This window comes from Oncorhynchus tshawytscha, linkage group LG15 (assembly GCF_018296145.1).
Source record: "Oncorhynchus tshawytscha isolate Ot180627B linkage group LG15, Otsh_v2.0, whole genome shotgun sequence".
Lineage (NCBI taxonomy): Eukaryota > Metazoa > Chordata > Actinopteri > Salmoniformes > Salmonidae > Oncorhynchus > Oncorhynchus tshawytscha.
Window position 1 is genome coordinate 11,307,221 of NC_056443.1, and position 22,635 is coordinate 11,329,855.

Here is a 22,635-nt window from a genome sequence, read left to right on the forward strand (position 1 = left end):
AATAGAGGGAAAATAGAAATATGTATTTCTGTAGCTCATGAACGCCTACACTGGGCACGTACTCTCTACCAATGGCAAAGCCCGATGTTACTGCTCTTGTCCAATAGTGTCCGCTTTCACAGGGCAGTGGGTCCATTCTCAGCGCGTTTGTTCCTTCAATGTTGGCAGAGGGCCGGTGTCCTAGCAGATATTGGTATAATAGCCCAAACACTTCAAACGGTGAGGTGTGTCTTGTTTAGCGCGTCCACTTCTTAATTATACTGTCAAGGAGAGTTCTACTTCTTCTAAAAGAGGAACCAACACGAGTAAGCTAATGTGCTAAGATTGTAACTGGAAGTATCAAGTTTGTGTACACGGGTAATTTTGCAGATTTAATCCAACAAGAGGCGCTAGTTAGCTAACATAGCCAGCTAAATACTTCATTTTGTTGTTACCGAGGCGGAGTTGCTTTTCATAGCGAGCAACATGCCGGAATATCTGGAGGACCCCTCTGTTCTCACCAAAGATAAACTCAAGAGCGAGCTTTTGGCCAACAATGTTGCTCTCCCAACCGGAGACCAGCGAAAGGACGTTTATGTGCGTCTGTATCTGAAAAACTTGACCGTGCAGAACAACAAGATCCTATCTACAGACGCCTTCTCCAGCGACGAGGAGTTGCTTGTCCCGGTAGTGTCAAACAAAAGTCGCTCGGGCAGGGTGAGTTGTTGTAAGATTTCTTTCCCGCGCGCGAATATAGTAATTGTAACAATGTTTCCAGTGTGAATGTTACAAGTAAATGTAGGAAAGATGTTACTGTTTTTGAAAGGTTGTTTTAATCTCCCTTTTAACAAAAACATGTGACTTGGTATTCTAGGTAATTACATTTTAATTGTTTTACATGCATAAAATTTTAAATATCGTTATTTTCAATTACAGCGTGTTCCATCTCGTTTAAATATAAAACGAACACATTTTAGCTGTATTGTATTACAAATCAGTTTAAAGTTTCCCGCTTAAAATATCTGCCACTGTTGAATGCACCCTTATGGAAACCCGTTCTCGCCACTCGTGTTTTGTGTGTAAATATCCGTACTACTTAAAATGTCGAGATATGTAAGTAAACATGTCCATACTAAACCGAAATTGAGTTATGTCAATCAAGGTTCGAGATACTAACTCGAAATTTATATAGTAGAACATAGAGTTCCTTCAAAGTATTCATACCCCTTGATTTATAAAACATTTGTTGCAGCCTAAATTCAAAATATATTAAATTGATTTCTCTCACACCCATCTACACAATACCCCATAATGACAGTGAAAACAGTTTTACAAATGTATTAAATCAAATTTGCATAACTATTCACATGGCTGATCCATGTAAGAATGCCCTTTTGGTAGCGATTACAGCTGTACGTTTTTCTGGCTAAGTCTCCAAGAGCTTTGCACACCTGGATTGTACAAAATTTGCACATTATTTTAGAAATTCTTCAAGCTCTTTCAAGTTGGATGTTGATCATTGCTAGACAGCATTTTCAAGTAAAAACTGTATTTCGGCTACTTAATGTCATCTTTAGCCTCAAGGTGAAATCCCTGAGTGGTTTCCTTCCTCTGGCAACTGAGTTAGGAAAGATGCCTGTATCGTTGTAGTGACTGTGTATTGATACACCATCCACATTTGAATTAATAAATTCATGCTCAAATGTCTGCTTTTATTTTTACCCATCTATCAATAGGTGCCTTTTTTGTGAAGCATTGAAAAACTTCCTTGGTCTTTTTGGTTGGATCTGTGTTTGAAATTGACTACTCGTCTGAGGAAACTTACAGATAATTGCATGTGGGGTGCAGAGAGGTAGTCATAAAAACATTTTTTTTTTAACACTATTATTGCACAGTCCATGTACTTATTAAGTGCTTTTACTCCTGAACTTAAGTCTTGCCATAAAAAAGGGGTTTAATACTTAATGACTCAAGACATTTCACCTTTTCATTTTTTATTAATTTGTAAAAATGTCTAAACAACGTCACTTTGACAGTGGGTATTGTGCGGAGACCAGTGACACATCTCAATTTAATCAGTTTTAAATTCAGGCTGTAACACAACAATGTGGGAAAAGGCAAAGGCTGTGAGAACTTTCTGAAGACATGGTACCTGTCAATGTAATATAGGACTAGATTGGCAGTTCTTAAAAACTGAACTCTACAGTGTGTTGTCAAGTATCAAGGTAACAGCTGTCACCTTCATGTGTAACAGTCTGGGTGTTTTTCCTAATCCACCAAGCCCCCCCCTTTCTTATTTGGGAAAGTTGTGGGGTGGCTTTAATGAAGTTATATTTGTGAAAAACAGCTGTTCTTAGGGTTAGTGTACTGTATAGTAGGCCTACAAAATTGGAATGCATTGTATGCGTGCTTTAAAGAAAAATGTATTCAGGTGCATACACCTTGTTGCAATGCATCGGTTGTGAATGACTGAATGAAAAGAGCTGCTTGCTGACACAACTTCTGCAGTTCACACTAGTCTTTGTATATTGAGGTAAGGTTACGGTCACCTCACCTCTATTTGCTCAGTTTTAGGGAGGGAACCATTGACATTTGTTGAGAGGTGTGGACAGTGAGAATATCAATCACTTGTCTTCTGCCCACAAAAACACAAACTATGATTCAGATTGTTTAATAGTCACATGTACAGGGTTGCAGGGTACAGTGAAAATCTTAGGCTTTGAGCTCCAACGTGCAGGACTAGTGAAGTAAAATAATTAAAATTGTAATAGAAATAGCACTATAGATGTAACTGACAGTAATGAATGAGTAAATAAATGTCCATTGGGGTGGAGGCAGAGTAAAGAATGTTGAGGGGGTGGAGTGACCATGCGGTTAAACCATTTAATCTTCTCGGAGTTGTGTATGCAGAAGAATTTAAAGTTATTAAACGTCTCCACGCGGCCCTGTTGATGAGGATAGGTCCTTGTCCAGCCTGGTTCCTGCTGAAGTCTACAATCTGCTCCTTTGTTTTGCTAACATTGAGGGAGAGGTTGTTTACCTGGCACCATGCCATCAGAGTGCCTACCTCCTCCCTGTACGCTGTGTTGTTGGTGATCAGGCCTACTACTGACATGTCTTGATGGAGTTGGAACTGTGTGAGGCCATGCAGTCATGGGTATACAGATAATACAGGAGGGGACTGAGGATGCACCCTTGTGGGGCCCCTGTATTGAGGATCGGTGTCGAGGAGGTAATGTTAACCAACCTTCACCACTTGGGGGCGGCCCATCAGAAAGTCCAGGACCCAGTTGCATAGGGAGGAGTTCAGCCCCAGGGCTGTGTATTGAGCTTATAGGGCACAATCCATGGGAAGCTAGAAGTTCAATCAAATTATATTTTTACTTACTGTCCCGGTGGGCAGGACGGTTGTTCATTATGAAGAGTGGAATTGGAGACTAAAGACAACAGACCCACGTTTGCAAAGTCTGTTTAATAATACGTTATGTTAGGAATGTCTTATTCTCCCTGTCATAATGACCAACCATCCTGCCCCATGGCACAGTAAGTTGAAATTAAATTTAACTTCCCTCTGACTGTTTTTGTGCAACCCAATAAGCTAGGAAGCAACAATGGTGTATGCAAATACACACGCATTGCTAAAAGCAGCTAGTGTCACAAGTGGTGGACTCCACAGAAGGGATGGAGCTGGACCAGAGAAGTTATGTTAGGGGAAAAGTCTAGGTATGAAGAGAAAAGGAACTTCAAGGAGTTCTGAGTGCGCTGGAAATGGCATTATAGAATAGGTAATGGAATTGAAGGAAATTGAGGTTCCTGGTGTGTAGGATAGGGCTCTTTTCCTATTGTGTTTCTCTATTGAGGAAATACTTTCTGTGGAAGTCTGCACGCATTCCCTTATCACTGAACATAGGTTTGGTTAACTGTGTGTGTAGGCTAGTACTTTTTCATTAGATTTAAATGCTATCGTAGCAGTGCTCTTCCTGGTGTTTTCATATAGTCACCTGACTCCCAAGCATGTCTATCTGTGATTTACAGCTTACCATAAAGCAGTTGAGGCAGTCATCCACTGGTACACTCAGAACTTGAAACACATTTTCACTCATAATAGCTATCAAAATAAACCTTTTGGGATAAACAGTTTTTTCCCCCCCAAAGGTTTAGTTCAACTAAGGTTGAATGGTTTATTGTCATTTGGAGTGAATTGTTTCACATGCAGCGCTCATCATAAGGACCACAGATATGAAAACCATCCATAATGGTGGTTAGCCATGTGCACATCATGATTCACAACCAAGTAGTTTGTTATAGTTTACCCCTAAAGCCACATAACATAGTCAGGTTCAATATTACTTCGCCAAGCCATGATTTCTGTCTGAATAGAAACAACTTAGTCAGACTGAGAGCATTATGGAAATCTAGGCGATCATGCGACTGGACTATGTTAAACCATATTGTTCTGCAATGCATTGACGCAATCTTCATTCCATGTAATTTAAACCTCTAGTGTACAAACCTTCTGCAAGTAACCTAGCGCAAAACTTAAAGCACAGGGATTGTCTGGGCCTTGGGGCTAGCCATGACCTCAGTGCCTTGATATCACTTTTAAAATGTGTGGTCAGAGAGCAGAAGATAAGTGATGGGACAAACTGGAAGTCGGGAATTTTATTTTTCCCGTTATTTCTTCCTTGGAATTCTGTGATTATATAATGTGCTCAGCTGGGCTGAGATCCAGCTCCAACTTTACTGAGGCCTACAGTAAGGAGTCTAGTATAAGCTAGTGGGAGACTGATAGCTGCTAAATCCCCCTGTGTGTCTGTCTGGGATTCTTTCCCTCTCTCTTTACTACTCCCACCAAGGGTTGCACATTTTGTGGAAACTTAATGTGGGAATTAATGGAAATATATGCAAATTAATATTAATACCATTTAAATGTTGTTATTGTTGCATTGCATATATTTACCATATGATATGGAGACATAAACCTTTTACCTCATCATAAGTAGACATAATTAAAATGATTAAATCCTTCCAAAAAAATACTGTGGTAATGAATTGAACTTTAATTAAATGAGTTGACTCTTCACATGGGATGATTTCACTGAACAACAACAGAAAGGGAATATTGAATGGAAATATTTTCAACATACATCTGTAAAATTATAGTCTAGAAACTAAGGCTTTGGTTGTCTTCCTCTCAGGCTTCCGTGTCTTCTCCCTGGACCTCCTCAATGTCCACCTCTTGAACATCAGACTCTGGGGCCTCATCTTCACTGTCACTTTCCAACGTTGTTGAGGATGGCTTGTTGTCAGGCTCAAAAAGCCTCACATTTGCCCAGATGGACACCAATTTTTCAACCCTTGTATTGGTCAGCCTGTTGTGTGTGTGTTCCCAAACAAGGACCAGTTGCACTCTGAGGCAGCTGATGTTGGTGGGGTTTGGAGGATGATTGAGCCAACAGGGGAAAGAGCCTCAGATCCACAAAGTCCCTTCCACCAGGTTGGTGTTGAGATATGTTGGCACAACTGCCATATTGCATCTCCATCCCAAAGCCCTTGCTTGGAAGTGTACTTCGCCAGACTGCCAAGAACCTTGCCCATGGTAGTGATGACACCATAGACCTTGTTGATCTCATACTTGGGGTCCAACATGGATGCTGCGGCATGTACGGGCTTCAGGCAGAAGTCTTCACACTTTTTGATGCATTTCAAAACGGCAGTTTCCTCTGCATGGCGCAACAGTGAAGTGGGCAGGGCAGTATGGATTTCTTATCTTACATCTGCAAGCAGAGTCTGAACATCAGACAGGATGGTATTGTCTCCCTAAATCCGTGCAATGGCTACTGCTATAGGTTTCAGGCTGCTTACCACACTCTCCCAAAATACATAATCCAGAAGGATCCTCTTGATGGGGCTGTCCATATCGGCAGACAGTGATATGGCCATTTCTTGGAGAGACTCCTTCCTCTCCAGGAGACTGTCAAACATGATGACAACACCACCCCAATGGGTGTTGCTGGGCAGCTTCAATGTGGTGCTCTTATTCTTCTCACTTTGCTTGGTGAGGTAGATTGCTGCTATAACTGACGCTTCACATACCTAACCATTTCCTTGGCTCTCTTGTAGAGTGTATCCATTGTTTTCAGTGCCATGATGTCCTTTAGGAGCAAATTCAATGCATGAGCAGCACAGCCAATGGGTTTGATGTGAGGGTAGGACTCCCCCACTTTAGACCAAGCAGCCATCATGTTCACAGCATTGTCTATCACCTTCTGTGGTCCAAGGTCATTGCCTTCAGCTCATCTGCAATGTACAGACTGGTGTGTCTGTTGTTCCTTGTGTCTGTGCTCTTGTAGAATACTGGTTGAGGGGTGGAGATTATGTAGTTTATTATTCCTTGCCCACGAACTTTCGACCACTCATCAGAGATGATTGCAATACAGTCTGCTTTCTCTATGATTTGGTTGACCTTCACTTGAACTCTGTTGAACTCTGCATCCAGCAAATGAGTAGAGAAATCATGTCAGTTGGAGTGGTGTATGCTGAGCAAAGAACATTCAGAAATCTCTTCCCATACACATTTCCTGTGAGCATCAGAGGTGAACCAGTTGTATACACAGCTCAAGCAAGACTTCCTCAGCATTTCTCTGACTACGTTCCTCCATTGAGTCCAGGAGGACCATAAGCTGTTGCTACCGATAAGGTGTCTGATTCATCATTTTCACCTCGACTAGAAGTAGAGGGAATTTTGTCAGAGGGTGCTTGTTGTAAATCCTGAGGGAACTTTATGCACTTGTCCAGATGATTCTGCATCTTTGGTGCATTCTTCACGTGATTTGGCACAGTATTTGCAAATGTAGCAATTAAACACTGGAGTGATAGATGTGCAGAAGATGAATGTGCAAGTAGAGACTCTTGGGTGCAAAGGAGCAAAACAATAAATAACAGTATGGGGATGAGGTAGTTGGATGGGCTATTTACAGGTGCAGTGATCTGTGAGCTGCTCAGACAGCTGGTGCTTAAAGTTAGTGAGGGAGATATGGATCTCCAGCTTCAGTGATTTTTAGCAATTCGTTCCAGTCATTGGCAGCAGAGAACTGGAAGGAAAGGCGGCCAAAGGAGGAATTGACTTTGGGGGTGACCAGTGAAATATACGATGCTGGAGCGCGTGCTACGGGTGGGTGCTGCTATGGTGACCAGTGAGCTGAGATAAGGCGGAGCTTTACCTAGCAAAGACTTATAGATGACCTGGAGCCAGTGGGTTTGGCGACAAATATGAAGTGAGGGCCAGCCAATGAGAGCGTACAGGTCACAGTGGTGGGTAGTATATGGGGCTTTGGTGACAACGGATGGCACTGTGATAGACTACATCCAATTTGCTGAGTAGCGTGTTGGAAGCTATTTTGTAAATGACATCGCCGAAGTCAAGGATCGGTAGGATAGTCAGTTTTACGAGGGTATGCTTGGCAGCATGAGCGAAGGATGCTTTGTTGCGAAATAGGAAGCCGATTCTAGATTGAATTTTGGATTGGAGATGCTTAATGTGAGTCTGGAAGGAGAGTTTACAGTCTAATCAGACACCTAGAATATGTGGACAACTACAAATACCTAAGTCAGAACCGTCCAGAGTAGTGATGCTGGGCGGGCAGGCAGGTGCAGGCAGCGATCTGTTGAATAGTATGCATTTAGTTTTACTTGCATTTAAGAGCAGTTGGAGGCCACGGAAGGAGTGTTGTATGGCATTGAAGCTTGTTTGGAGGTTTGTTAAGTGTCCAAAGAAGGGCCAGATGTATACAGAATGGTGTCATCAGCGTAGAGGTGGATCAGAGAATCACCAGTAGCAAGAGCGACATCATAGGTGTATACAGAGAAAAGAGTCGGCCCGAGAATTGAACCCTGTGGCACCCCCATAGACTGCCAGAGGTCCGGACAACAGGCTGGTGAACCAGCCACGGCAGTCATTTGAGAAACCAAGGCTGTCGAGTCTTCCAATAAGAATGTGGTGATTGACAAGGTCGAAAGTCTTGGCCAGGTCGATGAATACAGCTGCGCACAGTATTGTCTCTTATCAATGGCGGTTATGATATCGTTTAGGACCTTGAGCGTGGCTGAGGTGCACCCATGACCAGCTCGGAAACCAGATTGCATAGCAGGGAAGGTACAGTGGGATTCGAAAGGGTCGGTGATCTGTTTTGGTAACTTTGCTTTCAAAGACCTTAGAAAGGCAGGGTAGGATAGATATAGCAGTTTGGGTCTAGAGCGTCTCCCTCTTTGAAAGAGGGGGATGGCCGCGGGAGCTTTCAAATCTTTGGGATCTCAGACGATACGAAAGAGGTTGAACAGGCTAATAGGGGTTGCAACAATTTCGTCTGATAATTTAGAAAGAGAGGGTCCAGATTGTCTAGCTCTGCTGATTTGTAGGGGTCCAGATTTTGCAGCTCTTTCAGCACATCAGCTATTTGGGTGGGGGAGGCTTGAGCAAGTTGCTGTGGGGGGTGCAGGGCTGTTGACCAGGGTCGGGGTGACCAGGTGGGAAGCATGGCCGGCCATAGAAAAATGCTTATTGAAGTTCTCAATTATTGTGGATTTATCGGTGGCGACAGTGTTTCCTAGCCTCAGTGCAGTGTGCAGCTGGGAGGAGTTGCTCTTATTCTCCATGGACTTTACAGTGAAACATGTATGGAAACAGGCGAATTAACACTCCTCAGTTAGCAGGCTCATGCAAGCTAAAACCCACATGGTAGCAAAACCTAACAAGCAGAAATTAACAAATTAGAAATGATTTGAACACACTTTGTTGTAGGCTACTATTTACTAGTTAAAAACATGTATGTCATATAAAATATTCACCCCACCCAGTATTGTAATCAAAATATACCAGAAAGCATGTAGTCCTTGGCTCAGTGTAGTAGTGTGGGCTCAATAGCATCTAATTTGTATGCAAGATCTTGCGAATCAGCTGCACATGTGATTGAAGAATGCACTGTGTATGCAGAGGGTTGCAATTCCATTTAATTGGGGATAGTTTAACCAAAATATGCCACAAGACCTAGTTGCCTTGTGTATCTCACAAAAGGTTCTCTGTTATAAGCTAACTTTTTTTGATTACATTTTAAGCCAAATTCCCAAATGTCTTCAAAAATCAGGAAATCTACTGAAAGGTACACGTCAGAACCGTAGGATAAATAAATGGGGCATATAAACAGACCATGAAAGCTCTTACAATATTCTATGATTACATTTCTCTAAAACAGGTTTTAGGCTGTTTGTGCACCACCAAGTTAGAACAGCAGGTGAAAGTAGACTACACAGCCACTCCATTGAATAGCAGGCTAACGTTAGTGGTTTCTTTGCAACGCTTGCCGTTAGCTACTGACTCCTTCCAAACGCATGGTTGAATGTGCGATTTCCAACTTGTTTGGTAATCTTTATGTACAATGGCTGATGAGAACCCATATGTTCGATCTACAATTTCTCTTCATATGACAAGGATTAAAAAGGATTTGCCAGTAGGTTGTCAACGTGATGACAACTGTTGACTGAAAGTAAAATCAGTCCAATCAAAGCTACTGTAGAGAAGGTGATTTGATGTCATGTCATTATATCTGTGGCTAATGACCTTGAGTCTTCTTGGATGGGCACTTCTAATATAACTCTATGACAGCACCCAAGGGGTTTACCCTGCAACGCTCCATATTTTCTGCTGGCTTGCCCCACCACCACATAAAGTGCGGAGCTAGGCTGAAACGCCTGCATTTTGGAGCTGCCTTATTCAAGAAGAAAAAAAAAGAACATGTTTGTATGCGGCTTTATTAACTCAATGATATACAGTACTGGTCAAAAGTTTTAGAACACCTAAAATACTTTTTTCTACATCGTAGAATAATAGTGAAGATATCAAAACTATGAAATAACACATGGAATCTGCCATGTAGTAACCAATAAAGTGTAAAGCAAATAACGACTTTGCACACGCTTGGCATTCTCTCAACCAGCTTCATGAGGTAGTCACCTGGAATGCATTTCCATTCACAGGTGTGCCTTCTTAAAAGTTAATTTGTGGAATTTCTTAATGCGTTTGAGACAATCAAGTTGCGTTGTGACCAAGGTACAGAAGATGGCCCTATTTGGTAAAAGACCAAGTCCATATTATGGTAAGAACAGCTCAAATAAACAATGTGAAATGATAGTCCATTACTTTAAGACATAGTCAGTCAATAAGGAACATTTCAAGGACTTTCACAAAAAGTGCAGTCACAAAAACCAAGCGCTATAATAACTGGCACTCATGAGGACTGCCACAGGAATGGAAGACTCAGAGTTGCCTCTGCTGCAGAGGATAAGTTCATTAGACTTCCCAGCCTCAGAATGTGCAGCCCAGATAAATGCTTCAGTGTTCAAGTAACACACATCTCAACATCAACTGTTCAGAGGAGACTGCGTGAATCAATCCTTCCTGATCAAATTGCTGCAAAGAAACCACTACTAAAAGACACCAATAAGAAGAATAGACTTGCTTGGGTCAAGAAACACGAGCAATGGACATTAGACCGGTGGAAATTTGTCCTTTGGTCTGGAGTCCAAATTGGAGATTTTTGGTTCCATCCTCTGTGTCTTCGAGACCTGGTGTGGGTGAACGGATGATCTCTGAATGTTAATTTCCCACTATAAAGCATGGTGGAGGAAGTGTTATGGTGTAAGGGTGCTTTGCTGGTGACACTGTCTGTGATTTATTTTCAATTCAAGGCACACTTAGCCAGCATGGCTACCCCAGCTTTCTGCAGCGATACGCCATCCCATCTGGTTTGGGCTTAGTGGGACTATCATTTGTTTTTCACAGGACAATGGCCTAACACACATCCAGGCTGTGTAAGGGCTATTTGACCAAGAAGGAGAGTGATGGAGTGCTGCATCAGATGACCTTGCCTCCACAATCCCCCAACCTCAACCCAATTGAGGTGGTTTGGGATGAGGCAGACCGCAGCGTGAAGGGAAAGCAGCCAACAAGTACGCCGCACATGTGGGAACTCCTTCAACACTGTTGGAAAAACATTCCAGGTGAAGCTGGTTGAGAGAATGCCAAGCGTGTGCTACGCTGTCAAGGCAAAGGGTGGCTATTTGGAAAATCTCAAATAACATTTTGGGTTATTTCATGATCCCTTGTGTTATTTCATAGTTTTTGTGTTCACACTGTAGAAAATAGTACAAATAAATTGAAACCCTTGAATGAGTAGGTGTTCTAAAACTTTTGACTGGTAGTGTATATGAAATATTAGTTCAAATCGACGCATGGCTTTTATTCCAGCTGTTAAGGAATATGAATCAGTAATGCATGCACAGAAAGTGATATGGTTGTTTAGCTCTGTGGAAGAGGTGTCTTGGGGCTGGGCAGTCCGATATAGTTGTGCACCCTAGGCCAAGGTGGAAAATACCCCCTTGCTATGAACTACAATCATCAGCCACTTCAAACAAATACTAGGCGACTGCCGGTTGGCCGCTATACCTTGCCTGACTACTCAAACTGAATTCTTCCACTGCTCATTAGCTGTGTACTTCAGTCTGACACTGCCGTCATTGAAGTCGTTTGTGGTGACATCAAAATGTAATCAGTGATCGGATCATCTCTAACCAATCAGAGTATCAAAGCTAATGGCGGATTTTGAAACCGCCGCTTTACCCGCGTGTGTTCTGTGTCTGGCCCAACCCATCAGTTTCTGGGACTAAACAGAATGGCTAGAATGTTTGTCCTTTCTAGAAAAATACTTGTCAGCAGAGGGGAGAGATTCTCTAAAGGCCCCACTTTCGACAAAAATTCTCTGCAGCCTGGTTGCAGGGGGTTGAAGCTGAGCTACGAACTACGAATCAGGTTTGAGGAGTTAACCTTGGTAAACTGGTACCACGAAAGTGGCTCACCTTTTTAGCCAGGTACATTTCTACAGCAACAACTCCTTCAGAACTAACCTGCTCCAGGGCAGGCTAACTCCATTTATCCTGAAAGCAATGTCTGCGCCACGAGTTGAGGACCAATGGAATCGGATACCCTTCCTCTAGCAAAGTTTGTCTCATCATCCCCTTCATTTGAGGACAAATTCGTGGTTAAACGTGGGCTGCGGTTGTGATGCCTGTTGGACGTAATGCCAAATTCTCTAAAACGACATTGGAGGCAGCTTATGGTAGAGAAATGAACATTCAATTCTCTGGCAACAGCTCTGGTGGACATTCCTGCAGTCAGCATGCCAATTGCAAGCTCCCTCAAAACTTGAGACATCTGTGGCATTGTGTTGTGTGACACAACTGCACATTTTAAAGTGGCCGTTTACTGTCCCCAACACAACGTGCACCTGTGTAATGATCAGGCTGTTTAATCAGCTTTGAATCTTGGCAAAGGAGATGCTCAGTAACAGGGATGTAAACACATTTGTGCACAAAATTTGAGCAAATAAGTTTTTTTGCGTGTAAATTTATTATCAAAAAAGTCATGTTTGATGTACAAGCACTTTACATGTTGCGTTTAATATTTATGTTCAGTGTCAAAAAAAAAACTTAAAAGAAAAATGTCTCACATTACACATTCAGTAATGACAGTATTTGCTTTCCAAACTGTATATTTTCTCGCAATTGTATTTTGACATTTGCGAAAGGCAAACTGGCAGCCGCAATCAACCATTGACATATATAGATGGCAGTTCCCATTCAAGTCAAGACTAGCATCCATTGCAAGTGTACCCATGAGTTTAAGTCAAAACCCTTCTATGGATTATATGTCTATGCCCACAACGCAACAAGCTATTCCATAGATAGAAGGAAAAGGGTGCTTGTGCATTGATAAGCACACCAAAAATGGCATTAACGATAAGTAATAAAATGCTTTGTAGTACACCGCTCTGTTTGATCTCTGGTTGTTTGCTTACCGCCTTTTGATGGTTGAGTCGTTCAGCCAGCGTGTAGCATGAACAACGCAATGTGTAGAGTATTGTTGTGTAGGTTACCTCTGAATGTTTAGACGAGGAAATCCCTTCATCCTCAGGACAAGGCGGACACACTACATTGGTAGAGGCAATTGTATGTGTAATGTACACTGAGTGTACAAAACATTTTAAGAACACCTTCCCAATATTGAGTTTTCTGAACAGCCTCAATTTGTTGGCATGGACCTGACAAGGTGTCAAACATTCCACAGGGATGCTGGCCCATGTTTACTCCATTTTTTTCCCACAGTTGTCTGGATGTCCTTTGGGTGGTGGACTGTTTCTTGACACAAACTGTTGAGCTTGAAAAACCCAGCAGCGTTGCAGTTCTTGACACAAACCAGTGCGCGTGGCACCTACCACCATACCCTGTTCAAAGGCACTCAAATCTTTAGTCTGTCCTTCGTTAACCTTTCTCCTCCCATTCATCTACACTGATTTTGAAGTGACATCAATAAGGGATCAAATCGTTCACCTTATCTTTCTGTCATGGAAAGAGCAGGTGTCCTTAATGTTTTGAACATTGTGTATATGATCCATGACTTGCATTAGGCAAACATCTTTCTGATTCATCTGAACGGGCACTTGTTTATTTACAAGTGGTGTTTATCAATCTCGCGGTGGTTTAGGTCAGGAGATGGCGTAAAACTAGCTCTGCTGATAATTAGTGTGTGACTAGAAACCTTGTTACGGGGTTTAACATCTGTGGTGTTGCTTGCGAAAGCAGCCCAGGGAGCGCTCTCTCTCGCTCTCTCTTTCTCGCTACAGAGGTTCTGTGGATTTCAAATGTTAAACCCTGTAATGTTCAGTAGCAGAAAAGGGATTGCAGCACGAATTGAAGTGCATTTAAAATAACTCAGAAATATAATTACTAGAACGGGCATTCCCATTCAAGTCATGGTTCTGAGATTGGTGGTAGGCTAATTCTGTGACTATAGATCTCAATACTTTACACCAATCTGACCTCTGATCCCTCTTTCACAGAAAGCCACGAGGAAAACAGACAAGCCTCGGCCAGAGGACCTGGATGTGACTGAGCTGACCAGTGAGGGCCTGAAGGATGAGTTGCTCAAATATGGAATCAACGTAGGACCCATCGTGGGTGAGTCAGTCAGTAAGAGTTGGGAATTAAGAGTTGTATTGAATTTATTTTAATAATGGACATTATTGAATTTATTTTAACAATGGACATTATTGTTGCAATCTTGATTTATTAATAAAGTTGTGTTGAATTCATTTGAATAATGTCTGAACTTTTGGCAGCCTCCACCGATAAGAGGGATTCATAAAGTTCTATTGAATTTATTTGAATGTCTTGTCATGGCAGCCTCAACCCGTAAGCTGTATGAGAGAAGGCTCCAGAAGCTGTTGGACCAGGGTCCTCCTGAGACCGTGGCTTTACCGGTGGTCATCACTCAGGTAGACAGCAACCACAACGGCAACTCTGACTCAGACCGTTACAGCGACAAGGAAGAAGGTAAGAAATGGAACAGTCAGTCATCCTCTTTATTAAGGGCGGCAGGGTAGCCTAGTGGTTAGAGCGTTGGACTAGTAACCGAAAGGTTGCATGATTGAATCCCTGAGCTGACAAGGTACAAATCTGTCGTTCTGCCCCTGAACAGGCACTTAACCCACTGTTCCTAGGCCGTCATTGAAAATAAGAATTTGTTCTTAACTGACTTGCCTAGTTAAATAAAGGTAAAATAAAAAAACATGACCAAGTTTATTACAGATTCAAATCAGATTTACACATTAGTTTACACATTAGCAGTTTACACATTAGATATTTTTTCCCGGAGATACCTACTCTCAAACCAAATTGGCCCTCTGGGATAATACGAATCATGGATTGATTGGTTGGTCAATAGACTGACTGACAGAGCACGACATTGCTGGACATTTTGTGTTTAGAGGTGACTACAGAACCAGAGCCTGTCCCAGTCCCCATGGTGGAGAAACCTGTCAGAAGCAGAGGGAAGACCCCAGTCACCACCAGGACCCGCAGCAGCCAGCACAACCGGGTAAGTCCCTCTTTTTTAAATTTTAATATCTTTATTTAATCAGTGGACAAAAGCATATCCTCACCCTAGGTCAACCTCATGGTTTGCATTCCTTCAAATCTCACAGTGCAGAATGTGTTAAAATCTGAGTTAAATAGCATGCATATCTCAAGTTGTGATTTGGCCCCAAATGCTACACATTTGGCAATGATGAGTAGTCCCATTAGAGGCTATAGGATGTGCAGCGGCACAGCTGGGGTCAATTAAACCGGTCTCTAATAAACAATTTGAGAGAGGGGAAGTGTCCTTTATGAGATGCCTATAGGGGTGTGAATCACGTGTGTGTGTGTGTGGAAAACAAAGCACCAAATGTCTTTCTGAAGGACCCTCTCTGTGTGTCTGTCTGCTGGGAGTTAGTGCAACAGGCTTTGAGTTCAGGACTGGCCACATGACTTCGATTAGCTTGTTTTTTTTATTCCTTTGCCACTGGGTGCCTCTAGTCAACTATTATCGCTCGCTCTGTCCCTGTTTCATTCTTTCCTCGCAAGAACATACTTAAAGCCCCTGCTTATTATTTTTACTTTTCTTTGCAAATCCTTTTCTTTTAGGTTCTTAAAAAATATATTTTTAAGCCACTTTACTTTTCTCTTTTCCTTGATACTTTGGGAGGCGTTGGTGACATCTGGTGTCTCAAATCCTGAACGTCCCAGATGGTAACCTATTCAACTGAAGCTGCCGGTCTCATGTGGATATTGTAACCACATTAAAGGGATAGTTTGAGATTTATCTACTACCTCAAGTTAGCTGTTCCTGTGCGTTTCCAGTCATGGGCTAACTCTAGTTAGCATTGTCTCGCACCTCTTAACTTCCTTCATACTGGAAGTATAGACAGCATCAGAATGGTATCCCAGAGTTCAACTGACTCTGGGGAAGTCGATGGGCTTCATTGGCAAAATCTCGAACTGTCCCTTTTAAAAGCAACTTTACTCACTGAAGTTGGCTTTGTAAGGTGTGTTCGCGAAGAGGTGGAAGGTCGGGTGTGCTGAGACATTTGTGTGTTTAGATCTATGCTCCGGAGGAGGATGATGATGATCTTGAGGAAGAGCATCCTGTGTTGAACATAAAGAGACCATTGAGGAGATCGTCTCATAGAGTCGACCAGATGGTCCCTGCAAGCGATGATACTGTAATATACACTGAGCCTATCCATCTCCTTGGGTTTGTGGTGCAATGGAGAAGTGTTTAGCTTGATAATCACCTTTTTCTGTGGATAGTGTTAGTCATGTTATATATTTAAGGTTTATTTGGAATTGTACGCATTTGCAGCTAAAAGCTGAATTACAGCATACAAAGGCCTAAATAAGTAAAAATTAGATTTTGTATACAATTAGTTAAGCAGCATTAAGCTGTCTCACAAAGGGATAGGCTGTCTTAATTCACTGGGTTCTCTACATCCACTATTAAATATGATATGTTTGGATTTATTTGGGAAGCTACTTTTGTGTGGGTGGGTGTGTCCTCCCTTTCACCACATCACCTGGTGCCACTGTCTTCCTCAGATATAGTCAACAATGAACACTAACACAGGTGGCAGGTCTCGCCTTAAGCCTAGGTGCATGATTACCTCAATTATTACGCAGCTTCCTCATTCTCCTCGTCCTGCTCCAGGATGTCTCTGAGCTATCAGCTGGTGAGGGAGTTCTTCACCCTCCAAGAGAGGCAAAGACCAAGGCACCTCTGCTTCTGGTGGGTTTGTGATCAATAGACATGGGTTTTTGTCATGACCTGAGTAAACTTTCCACTGATTTGTTAGTCAGTCTTCCCTCTAATTTCCTTTCGCCTCTCTCTCTCCATCTGTCATGTTCCAGGAAGTCCTTAAGGAACCTAAGCCTATATTGGCAGAGAAGCCAAGCTCTAAGTCCACTCCCTTACTGCATGGCCTAGCCCATGCCCAGTCCACTCGGACTATCCATCAGGTTGTCCTAACAGCCAGGGCCGAGTCTCCATCACCCAGACTGACTCAGGTACCTGTGAGGTTCACTGTGGTTACTTGTCACTCACTGTCACTATGAATGGTTGTTGTGTTCATGGCTCAGATTGATATTGGAAGTTGTTTAATGGGTGTACATAGCTAATGGTCATGTAGTCCCTGTGGTGTCTCTTTGTCATAGTAAGATATGTGGGACTGTGCCATTTTACATATTTTTTTCTTAATGTTGAAGTCACTCACCCACCCACCTGACATTTTGGCTATTTAGTCTAGTACTCTAAAGTCTCTACTGTGTCTTACCATCAGTCTGTCCCTGACCAAGCCTTCCCCCTGAATGTGAATGCTGCTGCGCTCTGGTTCCCCAAAGCCAAACCCAGCGGGCCCCCAGTCAAGAACCCCAGCCACGGTGTCCCTGAGGGGCACAAAGGTCTAGAGAGCCCCCACTCCCTGGCAGACCTGTAGGAGGGTGCTTTCCTTGCCCCTTTCACGTATTCACTCACTGGGAGATAGAAATAGCCTTTTGGTCAATCACTGGAAACTAGAAGTGATTTGTTCCATTTTAATGTATACATTTGTGTGTGTGAGCATACTTTCCTAACTTTGTTGGTTTTGATGTGCTTCTCACCTGTGCGACTTAACGTTAACAATGGAGACACAAGATGATGATATCATATATTCGAGAGAGCCTGCTTCTTCAGGATCGGGACGTCGGTCCCAAGATGGAATGGGTTCAAGTGAGGTGTGGCATTAGATTGAGTTTATTGAGGCTGTAACACTGCAGGTCAAAATACATTTAAAAGATATGTCAAACAAAAAGAAGTGAATGCTACAAAAATGTGGATAGAAACAATAATAATATACACATTTACAACTGTAGCAATGATAAATGACCGCTGGGTGGTGGGGGCAGGGGGAGAGTCCGTTTGGGAATGTCCATAGGGACCACAGGGGCGCCCGAGTGGTCTAAGGCACGCCGTTGTCTAAGGCACTGCATCTCAAGTGAATTGAACTGTAATAAAATATATATATATATATATATATAACACACACACACACACACATATTTACGCTGTAACAATTGTAAATGTCCATTGGGGGTGTGTGGGGGCAGGGTAATGTTTGTCTGGGGGGTTTAGGAAGTGAAGATTTTATCTTCTTGACCTTCCTGCCACACCTGGTATTTATTATAGGTGTCCTGGTTGGCAGGCAGACGGCGGAAGTAGGGGGTCCAATCAAAAACACATTTTTGCCAATAGGTAAATGAATGTTAATTGTGTAGATACTATAGTCCAAACCTAATTTCTCTATCATAATCCTTTCAAAGGTTATTGCCGTTTTAACCTTTGTAAAATGGCCCAAATTAGGGTGACTAAATCAATGGAGGTCAGACAAAAAGGGGCGGCAACCTGGAAAATAGCATCTTCTCGAATCCGGAGGACATAGAACAATATAGAGGTAAGATGTTTATCAATTTGAGACGGGACAGAAGATTTCTCACAAAAACAAGCATGTCTCTGTGAAATGCATTTTAATTTTACATTTTTTTTACATTTAATTTAGCCCGTTCATGCTAATTTAGCTTTTTGCGACTTGCAGACTACCACCACAACATGTAAAATGTTCCTGCCAGAAAGCGGCACCGCTCTGTCAAGAGTTCGGTGCTTATCGGATGTATTAGGTTACGAAATCCAACTTTTTGGATATAATGTTAGACCCCACGGAATGATTCAGAACATGTATAATCTTATTTGTCTTGGTAAAAATGTATTTAATATAATTAGGGAGGTGAAAGTTCATCGCCAAACCGTGTTTTCGTCCCACTCTGGGCAGAATTAGTGGACAACCTAGAGGAAGCCAAATGAGATGTGGCAATAGAGACAGCGGAAACGTGGGGGGACTGGTGGTAAAGGAACTATGGAAGGTATGCTCACTGCTCCCTTCTATAGTTCTAGCTAGTCTCTAGTCTCACTATTAAACTGGGAGAGCTACATGTCAATGTTTCGTTCCAATGGGCATATCTTGACGCCATCCTGATTTACTGAGCATGGTTGGATGATTTGATCGATTTTGGGATGGGTTCGGAATAATTACATACCATGTGTAAACGGCGAGTGCAGCACAAAGCCAAACATCTCGACTGTTTCAACGCAGTGGACAAGTTTGACCTCTGGTGTAAGAAGAACTTCCTGGAAAATGTTTCTGCCACCAAGATCAAAGACCTTTTCATCCACTTCGCAAATCAATTCTCGTTTGTTTCTTGTGTGTTTATCTAATCCGAAAGCCATTCTCTTGTATTCTAGCTGTGCTGTGAGGAGGATGGTGGTCTTCCTCTCACTCTGACTACGAAAGCTCCCAGTAGTGAGCTAAACACCCTACTCAATACAGCTCTTTTAGAGGTTTGTGACATCTCTCACGTGCTATAGTACTTGGGACATCACTCTGTATTGAGTGTTTTTGTCTGATTTTTGGATCTGTTCACAATTTGCTCAATGCTCTGATCACTGGCTATTTGTTTTGGTCTCACTCTCTTGCCATCAGTCTCTCTCCTGGGTCTGTATGGATATCAACCAACCGCTTCTATAACTGATATTTCTAATCCATATCTGTGGTCATCTCAGGATCCTGCACCAAGTATCCATGCTCCAGTAGGACAGAGCATAAGACCCCTGAAACAATGGCCTCTGGTGTGTATATGAACTTAATCACACTGTCCTCTTAGGATACACACTACTGTAATATTGCTCACTGGATTTTAAATGCACCTGTGTAAGTGATGGCCAGACTCTTCTAGTATAGGATACTGATCCAGTGTGTTACTTACCCTATCCCTGTTAAAGGGGGTACCACAGGAAGTCCGCCCGCTCCAAGTAGCCAACTCTTCCCCACTACCTCGTTTGTCTGGAAATGACCCCTTGGCCTCCTTCACCGTCAGGCCTGTAAGCTACGTCTCACACACCCCCTCATTTCCATCCCTATCATCTCTCTCTGCCAAGTTTGACATGCTGTCCAATCGCTTTACTCGGGTATACAGTTTAAAGTATATTGTCCAATAGTTGTCCTCAAGAGTTCTGGTCTCCTCACAATGGTTTGTTGTGGTTGCACCTGGAATTTGGAACTTAATTCTGTTGTTGAGGAGTGAAAGTGATCACACTGTTTTTCCTCAGACATGGTATAGTTGTAAACATATGGGTGATGATTGTGAATGGGGCTACTGTAGTGTGTGTGGTGTACAGCTGTGTGAAAGATGTGAGGGGAGGGAAAGAAGACTAACCCCAATACCCCCCCCCGTCTCTCACTCTTACTAACACGCGCTCACCTCTCTTTGACCAGCAGGATCAGCGTAAGTCTAAAAATGACCTCGAACCTAAGTGGAAACAGCAGAAAAACACCCCCTTCCTCTCCTCTGTGACCCCAGTGAGGGGGCAGGACAGTGTCTCCTCGAGTATCTCTAAGGAGCCATGGGTACGAAAGTAATTCACTGCTATGCCGTATGCATGTATTACCTAGGGTCTGTGCTGGTTTGTCATGGTGGTATTATTCACAAGACAAGGTAATGGTGTTTGTCATAAGCCTTGGGTTTACCGGTGGTTTGGTCACATGGCATAGGACTGCAACAGGGCCATCTAGTGGTCTTTAGGAGTACACCCTCTAGCCTATCCCAAAAATAATACCCCTCTAGCCCTTATGTGAAGGTGGCGGTTTTGGCATTGACTTGGTAACACGCAAATGGAACAATGTCTCATCCTCACCCTAATCGCTCCGTGTTGGCCTCAACGTCTAAGGAATGTGTACTAAAATGTGTGTTGCAGGTGGAGAAGATAGCAGCTGGTGAGCAGACACCCAACAGGGTGGATGAGAAGAATATCCTGAAGGAGATGTTCCCCTACGAGACCAACACTCCAACAGGAATCAAGTAAGACTGCTTCACAGGAATGACAAGACTGTGGTCTTGACTGCCTTATTCTATTGGCATGCATAAACTTCTTTAATACATCCTTGCTATATCTGGCAGACTCCCACCCAGTTTTGTCATTCCTGTAAAGCAGTGTCCTGTAACTAATTTAAGCGTTTGATCGTTATACTTGCCTGATGGCAACTCATGTGTGGAATGTCACAATAAATCTCAACTTTCTTCCTCTCTCTTCCTTCTAGCGCCACCTGTCGACGGCCCATCCGAGGGGCAGCCGGCAGGCCCCTAAAGTCTGGTGACCTGTGGACAGATGAGACCCTCCTGCGCTCCTCTCACTCTTCCTACACAGAGAGCCGCACCGCCACCGTCCACAGAGTCCCCACCCTGCCCCCCTCTACCAGCCTGTTAACGTCAGTGGCACCCCCTGCTGGAAAGGCCATAGCACCACCCCATGGCCTGCCTGTCTGGCTGAAGCTGCTGCTCCTCGGCATTGTAGCTGGCTTCATATTCTTCATCTACCAGACCATGGAGACCAACGCTATGGCCCCCTTCGGAGGGTCCTCAGATTCCATGCAGACCAGTGGCAGTGAGGTCCGCAAGTGAAGCCTGGAAGACAGTGCTCTGGCAGCATAATGTTACTTCCACCACTTTCATCGTTCCTCGCTTCCTTGGCATTTTTGTTTTTTTTCTCCCCTGTTTCCGTCACTCATAATTGGTTAAATGGTCTGGTACGGGAGCCTAATCTGTATCGACGCCTCCTGAAGACGGCAATGTCCAAAATGATATATTGAACGTTGAAGATGACCACCACTTCTCATTCTAAAATGACAATACTGTCTTCTGTTTGTTTCAGTCCGTCCTTTCCCCATCTGTGAGGCTGAGAGAAAGCCAGTCGCACCAATGATCTCCAGATAACGTACATACACCAAAACAGTGGCTTCCAAATTATGTGAACTTGCCTTATATGTCTATGTTTTAGTTTTACATCTCTGCATGGTGTAATCGTATGATTGCATTTGCCGGAGTCTGTGAAAGAGAATTGCCTGTGTCTGTGTTTAACACGGTTTGCTTTTGTAATGCTGTCACCATAATCTAATGCAGTTATTAGCAAAAAAAAAAACTGTCAGGCAAAGACTGAAGGAATTTCAACCAATGTATTCAGATATTTCTTGATCGAACCATGTATACAGCGGGTATGTGTGTGAGACTGGGATTCTTAACTCATGCACACACATAGCTCTTATGTCTTTTTTTATTGAAAATGTCTGTGGAGCCTAATTAGTCATGTATGTATTCATTGTAATAAATAATGTAATATCCTCTCAATAAAACTGTAATATGTAAGGATAATGTCTATTGAGGATTTAAACTTTTTAATTTTTTTTTTTACTAAACTTGAAACAATAATAATGTGATTTTAAAGCACCATACAAAAAACCCAAGGACACTGTACAGCAAAGAGTAAAAACAAAACGAATATTAGCTGTGAGCAGCAATGAACAGGGTTCACAGCATGACAAAGGAAACTAGATCGGTTATAAAGCAAGCACTCTGTTTCTACATGAGAATCTTTATGTGCAATAAGGGAAAGGGTGGGATACCAGTCAGTTGTACAATTGAATGCCTAAAAAAATGAAATGTCTCTTCCGCATTTAACCCAACCTCTCTGAATCAGTGAAGGCATTACCAAGTTTCTCTGAATACCACAAGAATGACGCAAGTTTAGTCTAGCGCTGTAGGATGGTTATATTTTGAGTGCAGCAGGTAATCATTCTTAATCATTAATAATGT

The 22,635-nt window shown here is 42.8% G+C and overlaps 1 protein-coding gene across 10 annotated transcripts; it reads left to right on the plus strand.

Annotated features, from left to right (window-relative positions):
* Positions 1-2: 2 nt before the first annotated feature.
* Positions 3-21,993, plus strand: LOC112214406 (lamina-associated polypeptide 2, isoforms beta/gamma). Of its 10 annotated transcripts, none has more exons than XM_024373102.2 (13): positions 3-696; positions 13,929-14,046; positions 14,272-14,421; positions 14,856-14,965; positions 16,008-16,130; positions 16,613-16,690; positions 16,813-16,968; positions 19,235-19,330; positions 19,553-19,618; positions 19,772-19,870; positions 20,265-20,396; positions 20,744-20,847; positions 21,087-21,993. In XM_024373102.2, the coding sequence occupies exons 1-13, from the start codon at positions 466-468 to the stop codon at positions 21,445-21,447; spliced, it is 1,824 nt and encodes a 607-aa protein (XP_024228870.1). In that variant the 5' UTR covers positions 3-465; the 3' UTR covers positions 21,448-21,993. The 10 variants fall into 10 exon arrangements, with proteins under 10 accessions (XP_024228870.1, XP_024228871.1, XP_024228872.1 ...); XM_024373103.2 differs by having other exon boundaries at positions 20,268-20,396; XM_024373104.2 differs by having other exon boundaries at positions 19,784-19,870.
* Positions 21,994-22,635: the final 642 nt, after the last annotated feature.